At 38.6% G+C, this 12,013-nt stretch overlaps 1 protein-coding gene across 2 annotated transcripts; it reads right to left on the bottom strand.

The window, feature by feature from the left end:
* Window positions 1-508: 508 nt before the first annotated feature.
* edn3b (endothelin 3b) lies at window positions 509-11,076 on the bottom strand. Of its 2 annotated transcripts, none has more exons than XM_012873453.3 (4): window positions 10,841-11,076; window positions 10,556-10,742; window positions 3,320-3,481; window positions 509-961 (listed from the first exon to the last, which is right to left on the bottom strand). In XM_012873453.3, the coding sequence occupies exons 1-4, from the start codon at window positions 10,896-10,898 to the stop codon at window positions 946-948; spliced, it is 423 nt and encodes a 140-aa protein (XP_012728907.2). In that variant the 5' UTR covers window positions 10,899-11,076; the 3' UTR covers window positions 509-945. The 2 variants fall into 2 exon arrangements, with proteins under 2 accessions (XP_012728907.2, XP_012728908.2); XM_012873454.3 differs by having other exon boundaries at window positions 3,320-3,448.
* Window positions 11,077-12,013: the final 937 nt, after the last annotated feature.

The following is a 12,013-nucleotide window of genomic DNA, read 5'->3' as shown; positions in this document are numbered from 1 at the left end:
ACATCTACAGCAATGACATAACTATGCCAACATAGACAAAAATCTCTAAGTAACACCTTGTCGAATCGCTGCAACAAATAATTAAAGCAGTTTTGAAGGTAAAAGGAAGCTACCAACTCATTTTTACAGAGGTGTACCTATAAACTGGGTAGCCAGCACATTTCCTATACACTATAAATAATCTGGAAGAAAAAAAAAAGTATTTAAAAAGTTTAAATAAATGGTCGGATCCAGTACATTTGTGTCCCAAATCTTATTATGCGTTTCCATGTTTTTATATCACGTTGTTATTCCTTGTTTCTACTTTCAATGGTTTATTTGGATGCTTATTGCTTTGTGACCCTTTCTGTGGAATTTACTTTCTAATATTTAATTCAAATCAATTAAATTAAATAGTATTTATATAGTGCCAATTCACAACACGTCATCTCAAGACACTTTACAAAGTCAAATTCAATCAGATGATACAGATTGAATATTACAATGGTATTGGTTTTAGACAACTGAATTTTTTTTTGGAAGATCCGGTGGACAAAGGACAAACCAAAACCAAGAGTGGGTCTGATTAAGCTTGACATAAGCAAAGTCATTGGCTATTGTGTTGATATTATAGGAAAAGCAATCCCTTTGGTTCTCTCAAAAGGGAACACAAAGAAGGAATAGCCTCCAGGGCTCTGCATCAAATTTTCCTGGTGACTTCTTGCAACCTGTTGGCCTGATCTAACTTGTTCCAAGAGTTTTGATGTTGAGGAATGTTGGCAGTGCGCAACGCCGAAGTTCTTCCTTTTCACAGATTGTACCTGGGAGGCAAGGAACCAAACGGAGGGCGAAGGCAAGAGAATAAAGAGGAGCAAAAGTATCCATTGACCTAGGAAGAACAGCAGAAGCTGAATGGTTGTGGCGACGCCATCCGAGGCGGGGGAATCTGTGGAGACTCCTGGTAGGTCAAGTCTGATGCAGCCTTTGAAGAGAAAATTTGACATGATGTCTGTATTATTAAAAGGAATACTCTTTCAAATTAGTCCTGCATTAACCAATAGTTATGGAAAACAGATAACAGAAAACAAGATGGCGGGTTTATGTGGGACATGTACACATACAGTTATGCTTAACCAAAGGGCTGAAAGCAGTAATCACTTTGTTAAGGAGAAGCGCTCATAAGCGCAGATAACAAGGCTGGTTGAGTTTACCCAACAGCAACAAGGACGGGTGGAATTTTTTAATATCAATTTAAAGGCTTTGCCAAGAGTGTAAGAGCCCTGTGGATTCAGGCCAATGATTTGCTTAACATGGGAATCCAATAGCCCCAGAGACTAAGCACACATAAACAAGTTTACACATTTTAACAGTACAGGGAAAGATATTATTGTGATCAATGCCAGATACTACCAATAACCTGTTACGTTTGAAGTACATGCCACTCATTTTAAAATGAGAAACGTCGCCTTGTCGGGAATTATTATTAACTATTGTGATCAGTGAGCGTAGTGTTCTGAACAGGCTTCCTCTATTGTCAAAGAGCAGAAGCAGAAATACACAACAAAAAGATAACACAATCCATAAATATTAGAAGAAAACCTCTGTAACGCAATAAACATGAATTATCTGACATATTTAATGTCAATTAGGTGGGTTTTTTTTTCACTGAAAAACAGATTTTTTTATGTAGCATCTTTGCCCTTTTGTACAGGTGTTTATAGATTGAGTTCTTATTTTTAAAATATCACCAGTGTCCTCCATAGTAAATATAATAAATGTGTCCAAAACGATTTACAATATATTTATTTGGTATTTAGTGGCAATTTTTATACTTTTGCATGACATCATGAGTAACATAATTAATAGCACCCCTTCCATTAATACTCTGTATAATCCCCCTTGTCCAATTGGGCATTCTTAGTCAAAATCATTACAAGTTTGAAGGATGCAGTCTCTCTCGATTGTCCAGAATCTTAGGTCCTCTCTTATGTGCAGTCAAAACATTAAAGTAATATTGAAAAGCCTCGTTAAGATTATTTCAGTAGCTTAATTTAATAAGCATAACACATTATATGGATTAATTAGAGACTGGTATATTAAAGCCTTTATTTCTCTTAATTAGAATGATTTACTATTTACAGATAATGAAAATATGACCTTTAAGATTAGAGTATTACATCAGGCCATTAAAAACACATTTTCAATAGTGAAATGTAGGCTTAATAAAAAAGATGCTTTATCCCTGTTTTAAGGTTGTTGTTTCTTAAAGACACTTTTAATCTGAGAAACAAGCCTTGTAGGAACGCGTTATCGAGTCTATTCAATATGACTGTAGTCTTCTCTTTACCTTTTCTGAGCTGTCTATTAGTACCATTTTAGGTTTTATCTTGCTAAAAGACAGAGCCTCCACCCAACCTAGCAGTGATGTGGTGGCTCAAGGTAATGATGTGCTTTTCCACATACTTAATCTTTGAATAACAGCAGACTGACCGGAATATTCTTATTGCTAAGAGCTCAATCTTGGTCTCCTCTAAGCAAGCATGCAGTATCAGCAGCATCTAGCTAGCTTTAGATACTTATGTTTGGGATGGTAGGACAGGAAGGACATTTTCTTTGGCATTTGGCATTTTTACACAGACTTGGTGACTCCAGGTTTTCAGTATTTGTTGCGGTTCTGCAGCATTTGAGCTTTGGAGGGTCTTTTACATATCTTTTCTACACCTCTTACCATCCCAGTCACTGTTCATGGTCACAGGACAATTTTGTGTGGATATAGGCACATTTGTTAGTTATTTTTTGGGTAGCCATTTCCTGACTTATAAACATCAACGCTTATGAGCCGTACCTGAATGGTGTGTTCTTTGACAAATTAAAGAGTGTCTAAGAGAAAAGGGCCTCTGTGCCATGGCAACTTTTTACCCCAAGAAAAAAGTAAGTCTGTGGCTATTGATTAAAGTTTTCTACACTTCAATCGCATTACAAACTTAAATCATTAGGTTAAAAAAAACTTTAGCAACATGTAGTTTGGGATATATTAAGAGAGCCAAAAATGATGGCATCCCAGATTCAGTTTTTAAAAACTGTTTTGGTGCTGAGTAAAATTTATGGTTGGGTTTTTCTAATTTTTGCAGAGTGAGATTAAGTCACTGCAATTAAAGCAATATTTCTATTTAAAAAGGTGTGTCAGACACTTTTTTACTACCAATGGCAAAAATGATGGTAGTTCCTATGTAGGTGGGACATCTGGTGGACCCACCCTATTATTTACTCTTAGTTAGCTTTATATATTAATGCAGACAGATCACATTATTAGGGTTTTATCAGTTGGAATGGGGCTTACCTTGCCAGACAGAAGCGCTGACACTCGGGGTCTGCATCTGTCACAGCACAAATGCAGCGTGGCGTCTGAGGCTGGTCACCTTCAGTCGCTGGTGCAGCAGCCGCATCGCGTCTCCTTCTCTTTGGTCCTCTGTAGTTAGACATACCATAAGGCACAGTGCGCCTAAGATAAAGTGCAAACAGACATCACGATAAAGTGCAAACAGATATCGCGTGCAAACAGACATCACGTCTTCTTCTCTTTGGTCCTCTGTAGTTAGATATTCTATAAGCGAGCCTGAGATAAAGTGCAAACAGACACCTGGATTCAGTGGCAGTGAAGGACCAAAGTGCAAAATTATGTGTCATGTTTTGAACAGAAGGTCAAACTTTTGCAATATATGTTCTTAACTAGAATATGATAAAAATTGCATTCTTGTATAACTCTGTAATACAAGAAGGTCATTTTAAAAAAAGAATACCAATCCATTAACAGTCTTTGATAAGTTTGAGCACCTGCAATAACATTTTTGCAAAATTATCAAGAGGAACAAGTCAGGTAAAACATTGCAGCCATACCAGAGAAGCAGGTGAAAAAAAGAAACTGACATACGACTTCGATCAATCAACTTTACAACAGTAATTCAGAAAGTCCTTGACTGTATTGTCTGCTCAAGCCAATTCCCCCATCTGGATTGCAATTCTTATGCTGTCAGCCAGAATTTTTTTCCACTCTTTCGTTTCATCTGTTTTCAACCATCTGTGAATTATTTTATTTGAAAAAAGAAAAAGAAGAGTAGAACTGCAAAAGTGTTTTGACATGTAGCGTCTTAAAGGTAAAAGAAGGAAATGCAATCGGCTCTCGAGTATCGCAGCGGGTGCTTTGCAAAAAAAGGACTTGCCCGTGAGGGTGAAGGAGGCTACATTTGACGTTTGAAATAGAAGATTAATTGACAGATAAATAGCTTTCCCTCCTTGACTTGTCAGAATATGTCAGACTGCCTGGATCTTACTGAATACCCGCAGTGTAACAGACATGCTGCCCGCTGATTCCACTTTGCAGTACTTGCTTGTTCCTTCAGTCTGCCTGTTTGCAGGTGCATGCATGATAATCCTCGGGGTAAAAGACTCTTCAACCTTCTGCCTGATCAGTGTCAATTGGCAGAGCTAAGATTTAATACAAAAACAAATGGATCGGAAAATGCTACCATGAGCTGTCAGGGAGGGCAATGGTTTGGGGCAACACATCCTTCATTATGAGGAGGGAATCTGTGCTTGTATGGGTTATAAGAGTTGGCTATTATCTTTAATCACAGTTTTGTAAGTATGACTAAAAAGGTAGCTACACTGGAGAATTGCTGGGGCTGTGTTTTTGCACAGTATCATCGCATCCCTTGAACTTTGGTCACATTTCGTATCTTATTAGAATTAATCACAGCACAGTGCATATGTATGAAGTGGTGCATGGTTCTCAGTTTATTTATTTATTGACAAAGTAAAATCTGAAAATGGTGGTGTTGATTTGTATTCCGCCTCCTTTACTCTTGATTCCCCCAAAAAATTAAATTGAAACCAACTGGATTTCGGAAATCATCAAACTACTAATGCAGTTATACTTAAAATTTGCAAATCCATCCTCGGCCTGCTGTCTCCCTTTCTACGGTCGATGTCACAAAGACAGAATTTTATTTATTTTCAGTGTCCCCTCAGTTTGCACTGAAAAAAACATGTCTTATTCTACTCTATTTCATCATCCTGGAAAATGACAAGAACTGAATTGTCCAGTTTGATCCCTCCAGGACATTTTAAGCACATCTTAAATTAAATGGGGGGGGGGGGGGTGTTCTTGTTTTCAAGTTTTGTTTTTTGTTTTTTATCTTTCCTTTTAAAGGCCAAGATAGTGTCTTATGATTACTGTTATTTTATATAATTGATGCCTTGTGTCTGTCTGTGTTACAGGCCTCCCCTTTAAATGAGACCACCAGTCTCAATGAGATCACCTGTCTATATAAAAGTAAATAAAAATAAATTGTGTTCAACTATGTGTGATTTAATTACAGTATACAAAAAGCTCATGTGAGTAACTTTGAGGCACAAGGCACCTATAGAGGAGCTGCAGAGACCAACAACTCATAAGAGAATCTGTCAACAGGACAACTAACAGCAGTAGTACATGTTAATGACAGAGTGGCAAGAAGAAAACCATCAGAGGTCACGTTTGCAGTTTGCCACAAGTCATGCAAGGGACACAGTAAACATGTGGAAGAAGGTGCCAAGTAAGTCCCAAGTTCTAGTTTTTGATCTTCTTGCAAAATGCTGTGTGGCAAAAAGGAAACACTCCGTGTGTTTCCACATCACCCTGCATAACATGATGCTGCCCACGCCATGTTTCACTGTGAGGATGTTTTTTCTCAAGGATGGATGGTGAAATTGGTCAGAGCTTACAGATTACAAACAGGCTTAAATCGGAGGCAAGTGGACTTTCGCTCAACGCAATATGATGTCCAGATTTTGGACAGGGAGAACAGATGGTTTGAAAGAGGGGTGAAAGAAGCCATCTTGGTCCAAAGAGAAACACCATCACGAAACAGAAGTGGAGGATTGCACTTCCAACTTCCCAGTGTTTACAGCTTGGTCCTCCAACACGTGCCAAAGAGATTACATCAGCAGTCTCGTCATGATTCAGGTGACCACGTACTCCACTCACACCAAGCAATAGCTTCTAATGACCCAGGACAGTGATGGATGGGTCACTCATTTGCATCTGACCTGGAATGTGCCTAGTAAGATGAGCCTCCATGTCCTTAAAAACAGCAGTGCAACAACTACAGGTTGCTCCAGTGCGAGCCGCCTATCCGTGCTCCTGGATGGGTGTGGAAACTTTTTCAGAAAGAACTGAGCAAAAGTCCGGTTGCCTCCGATTAAAGCCTGTTTGCTGTTGCGATGACCCGGATAACTGAGAATTTGCACAGACAGCTTACAGATTAATGGATGGAGCTAAATACAGGGTAGCTCTGGACAACAAAGACCCAGGCTAAGTTTTACCTTCCAGCAAGACAGCAACCCTAATCATTTTGTCAGAGCTCCAACAGAATAGTTTAGATCAAGCACATTTATATGTTTACTGTAGTCAAAGTACAGACTTAACTCTAAGTAGCAGGATTTAGAAACTGTTGTTTACAGGCAATTCCCGTTCATTTTGACTAAGTTCGACCTATTTTGCCACAAACAATTATCTTAACTTTACTCTAAACTCTATTTACAGTATATGGCACTTTAAAATACAGCTCAGTTGGCATAGGCACTTTACGCACTCTTAAACTACTTATTCAAAACAGAATAAAAAGTCGGTTAGTAACAGCGAATGCAATAAAATGTAAAATAAAATTCAGATACACAAAAACAAACAATAAAATCCTCAAATGCCAACAGCTCAAACTGGGTTGAACGCCAAAGAGAAAAAAAATTGTTTTTTAAGAGAACCATGCTGCTCCAAGATGGCTCCAGTGTGTTTCGGCCACCTTCTGTCTTTTCAATTTTTATTCTGCTAAAAACATTCCACTTCTAGACTTCCAACGCTTGTTGGAGTATCTCTCACAAGACCGACAATAGTACAAAGTCTTGATTTGCATGGGGCTGAAAATAAATGTACATCACAGTTTTTGGATTTTCTTTTTCTATTTATTTTGTTTTTATTTTTATTTTTTTAAAAAACCTTCAAAAACCATGTACCCTTTTCCTTCTACTTTACAATTATGCACGAGCCTGAGTTGGTCAATCACATCCCTACGTCAATAAAATGAATTGAGAGTGTGGTGGTCACAGTACAAAATGTAAAAACGCTGTGAAAACGTTTGCAAGACACTTGAAAAGAAGTAACACTCACATCCTGTGCCTCATGTACAAAGACTATTACAAAAAATGCATTGTTCTTTTTTGATTTATTTATTCAAGAAAGACCAACTCATACTAATTTTGTAAAGTACAATCAGAGATTTCTGCAATACATAAAAATGTATTTGCTCCTTTAGTGTTAAATTTGTTGCATTCTATTTCCTTGCTTCATTCAGTATTTGAAGTATGTTAGTTTGTTCTGACATGCTTTGAAGTAATAAATTGAGTTGTTTATCTGAGACAGCCTGTGGCAATCTTGGCACCAGAAGACAGGAAGACGAAAAAAAAAAAAAGAAAAAACATGGAGGGTTTCATGACTTCTTCCTTTGAATATGGTACGAAGGTGTCAAGGCTGACAAAAAGGTGTGCTAGAATTTATTTTTTAACGCTTTGCTTCTAGTCTGTGGTCTGCCTGCCTTTATGCTCGAAGCACTTTCTCCTCATTCTGACATGGGAAAACACCCTGCAGGAAATTATGTCAGCTTGGGATATTTATGATTCCTTATATTCTGAGGTGCCTACATCACTCCTGCTTTTAGCAGTTGAAATATGACCGTTTTTGTGGTTACAGATCAAAAGGATAACCACCAATAACCATAACGCTGTCATCCGGCTGCCGCCCTCAATGTTTGTTGTTTTATCTCAAGCGATTAAGTTAAAATAATTTTCAGTTTAAAATTTAATGTGATTTGGATAGCAACGTGTCATGGCACGCGGGCAGCAACGTTTGGAAATCAGCTACGATCAGCTACAAGTAAAATTATAAAAGTCCTGCTGCTTCCGCTGCCTGGTGTCTCCGAGCCTTTGGGTGAGTGGGTCAGCAATGCCTACAGCGCTAATGCATGAATATGCATTGACCTAAAGTATTCTATTCCACCTCTGCCCTGTGTGTGTTTTGTTGTGGTATTTGTCCCTCTGGGAGGTGACCCTCCTCCCCATACTCATGTCCTTCTAGGCCTCCAACAGGTTTGTCCTGTATTTATCTCAATCCATCTTCCAGACAACCCTGACCAGCTTCCTTGTCCACGCAGGAGAAAATATCCCCACAGCATAATGCTGCTACCGCCATAGTTCACGGTGGAGGGAGGAATGTGTTCATGTTATTGTGCAGCCTTAGTTTACAACCACACAGAGGGTTTACAGTGTTTTGACAACAATTCCTTCTAGTCCTTCCACTTTACAGATTATTCACTTCTTAGTGATGTCAATCATACAATAATTATCATTACTACAAGAGCTTTTTTTCAGACCTTTGAAGCAGCGTCACCTCTGTTAACAGCACATTTCCCCATGCTTAGCCTTGTTTAGCTCTTTTTTTCTGGTTTGTTGTTTTATCTTGCCCCCTGTTTTTACATTTTTTATAAAGCACTTTGTGTCGCCCTCGCTGCATATGAAAAGAGCTGGATAAATAAAGATTAAATGATTGATTGAGAAAATCCCCAAGAAATATTGCAAAATTTCCTGTCGCTATAATATTTGTAACTTCACCAGACGTGAAAATTATGAAAGACGATTACTTTTGCAAGGCACAGAATTAAACATGTTTTTATGGAGTTGGCGCTGGTTGATGATAACAGTAACTTTTACCCAATTTATTACTGTCGTTTTGGTCCAAAACGTTTCAGTTCATGTTAATTGCTGAGTTTGAGTTCGCTTTAACGGTGTTCAACTTAATGGTACAATAAAACCCTTTTTACGTCATTCTGTCTCAGTAGCTTTTGCTTCATCATAACTCTGTGAGCCATTTATTTCCTTAAAAAAAAGAGCATTGATTCTTGGCAAGTAAAATTACAATAAAAAACATGAGCGTCAGTAAAACTATTAGACCCAGATGAAACACTAAGCACGTCCAGTAGAAAAGGGCTTGTGGTGCAAGTTCCACCAGATGATATTAGAAAGCCATTGCATCTGAATTTAGACAGGGGGAAGACAAGTAGTCTCTGGGCTTGTTATCACTTGAACCAAAACTGCGTCGCCTTGGGGGAATATGACAGGGCGTGACTTGATAACAGCCTGTTCCCTTACAATGAATGACTCCTCTCTTGGTTGCATAAACCCACCACAAGCCAATCGCTATTTTAATTTCTTCACCCCATCCTTGCTGACATGTGACGGGACCTTGTCTGGAGATGCTTTCACAATCTATGCTGCACATTTGACACTGTTACTGAATATCCAGTACCCTTACAAAGCATGCCTCTTGCAATTATTCATTTTTTGTGTTATAAAAACAGGTTTCAGTATACTTTATAGGATTTTTGGTGACATCTCATAGTGAAGTGCGTAATTGTGAGAAGGATCCATTTTCATATTCTTTTTATATTTGGCTCATCTATTTTGCATTTATTTGCACACTTATTTAACCAGCATTTGTGATTCTGTTGAAAAAGAATGCTCCATTTTTAAAACAAAAAAAATGTGTTTTTATTTTAGTAAAATGTTTTTTCTGCCTTTAATTATTGTTGTTTATATTGAGTATCGAATAGTTTCCTGGGTGTCGATATGGAGTTTGAAATTTTAGTATCGTGCCAACCCTAGTAGGAGCTGCAAACATTGACAGCTCAGTCAGAGGAAATCTGTCAACAGGACTACTCCTTAAACCCCAACTTTATGGGAAAGTTGCAAGAAGGAAGCAATGTTCAAAGTTTATACACCAGAGGCCCTTCCTGGTACAATTGGGATTTGAACCCAGCACCATATCAAAGATAGCGACTTTGCCTGCTACACTACCAAGAAAGTCCTGTGGGGTCCACAGCAAACATTTAGAAGAAGATGGTCTGAACAAACCATCCAAAATGTGAAATATGGTGGTAGCAGCATCATGCTGCGTAATAGCGCTGACAGCAATGTCAGAAGAAAATGTGTTAGAGGCTGCAGAAGACTTGACACAAAGCCACTGCTACAAGTACTACGGAATGATTTAGATCAAAGCATGCACGTGTGTTTGAATGGTTTAAACAAAGTCCAGACCTAAACCCAGCTGAGAATTTGTGTGAAGACTAATAGATGCCATCAGTCCAAAAAAGGGGTGGTACGAGGTCTTTTGCAAAGGAAAATGACAAAAACATTCAGTTTCTGAATGTGCAAAGGAGATACCAGAAAACATTTCCAGCTTGAGACTTTAGTGAGAGGTGGTTTTGCAGTTTTTACACGGGTATTTCAATGCATATGCATGCTTCGCATTTTAGACTTTTATTTGTAAAAAAAAAAAAAAAAAAAAAAAAAAAAAGTTTGTAATTTACCCTCTATGATTATGACCTGGCCTGCGTTGTGTTGCTCATATCAGATAAAATACCAATAAAATACAATGAACCGCAACCAATACATTATAGCCGGATCAAAAATTTAAAGGATCCTGTCTTACTCAGGAGTATTAATCCAGATGATATCCAGATGGCAGTAATAGACGCACTCCTTGTCCGTGTAGGAATAACAGGTGCAGCGTTTTTGTCTGGACCTGGACGTCTCGGACGGCTGTGACGCATCGGATGCGTCGGGGTCCGGGACACTTTTAGGGTAGCTCCCGGATTTCACAGATGACATCAAAACGCCTTCAGGGCGTGAAAAGAAGAAAAAAAAAAGTCTAATAAGCACAACGCATCCAAAATCCACATATTGTCTAAAGAGGAGACTGTATTATAAAACTTACCTTGCAGAAGGATCAGAGTCAGTATTCTCCAAAGCATACTTGTGTGGAAACATAGCATTTTTAGTCGCGTCAAACTCTCCAAAACTGAATCATAGTAAGATGAGAATGTACATCCATCGACTCTGCTGGAAATCCTTGTAGAGCTCACATGGTCCGCACGGATCGCAGAGGCGCGTTCCCTTCTTATAAAATGATGGTATCCCTAATCCTAAACAAGCGCGTCAAGGTGAAAGAATATATATTCCCGTTTTAACATCAAGGGTAAACTGGCTTAAATCACGAACATTACGTTCGCCACGATCCTCGGTGTCTGCCCTCCTAAAAGCCCCAACCAAAGGTGTGGGGTTGAGAGGCAAAGGTACACGCCCACACCTTTCCTAACACCCCCCCCCCCCCCCCACACACACACACACACACACACACACACACACACACACACACACACCGAACAGCACACAGCAGAGCACATGCAACAGGCTGCATTATATACTCCATGATCCTTTCTTTTGTTATTAACTTAAAAAAAAAAGAGAGAATCCTTCTGATCAGAAACAGGTTAAACCAGCAATTAAGCCTCCCCGTGGGACATCTGGGAAGGCAAAAGAAAAAAAGCAAATATTAACAGGCAACAACATGTCACTATCACTGAAACAGAGGCTACAGTGGAGAAGATGCTAATTTTATGTCTGCAGCGTGATCAAGTCAAAAAAAACAGTGAAACCACAACATGGCAAAACAAATAAGTAAAATACAAAAAAATTGCATAAAATAACAACAAAAAAAGTAGCCAAAGTGTCGAACATGAAACCCATTTAGGGTGTCATGGGTTAGATGTTAAAGTGCCCTCAAAATGTTGCTGCAGCTGAAATTAATTAAGCTCCTCCAAGTTAGGTTTGTTGGAGAAACCCAAAACTGTTCATGTGTTTGCAATAAACTAATAACACAAGCACAAACTACTGCAAGTATTTGCTACTACTGCTACTACCATTACTATAGTGTTCGAATTATTCTAACTCTATTTTTTTTTTTACCATGTCGTTTATGTTGTGAAAGTGTGGTAAATCTGCAAATAACTATTTTGTTGTGGGTGAAGCTGCTTTACTCCAAATACAACCGCAAGTGTGTATTGAAGGAATGTGATCGCCAATAAAAGCAGAAACTGTACCCTTAAGT

The sequence above is a fragment of the Fundulus heteroclitus genome, chromosome 1 (assembly GCF_011125445.2).
Source record: "Fundulus heteroclitus isolate FHET01 chromosome 1, MU-UCD_Fhet_4.1, whole genome shotgun sequence".
NCBI lineage: Eukaryota > Metazoa > Chordata > Actinopteri > Cyprinodontiformes > Fundulidae > Fundulus > Fundulus heteroclitus.
This window is presented reverse-complemented; position numbering and strand designations above follow the sequence as displayed.

Coding starts and splice junctions, on each gene's coding strand:
- edn3b (XM_012873453.3), bottom strand. CDS start 10,898: ATGCTATGTTTCCACACAAGTATGCTTTGGAGAATACTGACTCTGATC. Junction 10,743..10,840: donor GACTCTGATCCTTCTGCAAG/GTAAGTTTTATA, acceptor CACGCCCTGAAG/GCGTTTTGATGTCATCTGTG. Junction 3,482..10,555: donor ATCTGGATTAATACTCCTGA/GTAAGACAGGAT, acceptor ACTTTATCTTAG/GCGCACTGTGCCTTATGGTA.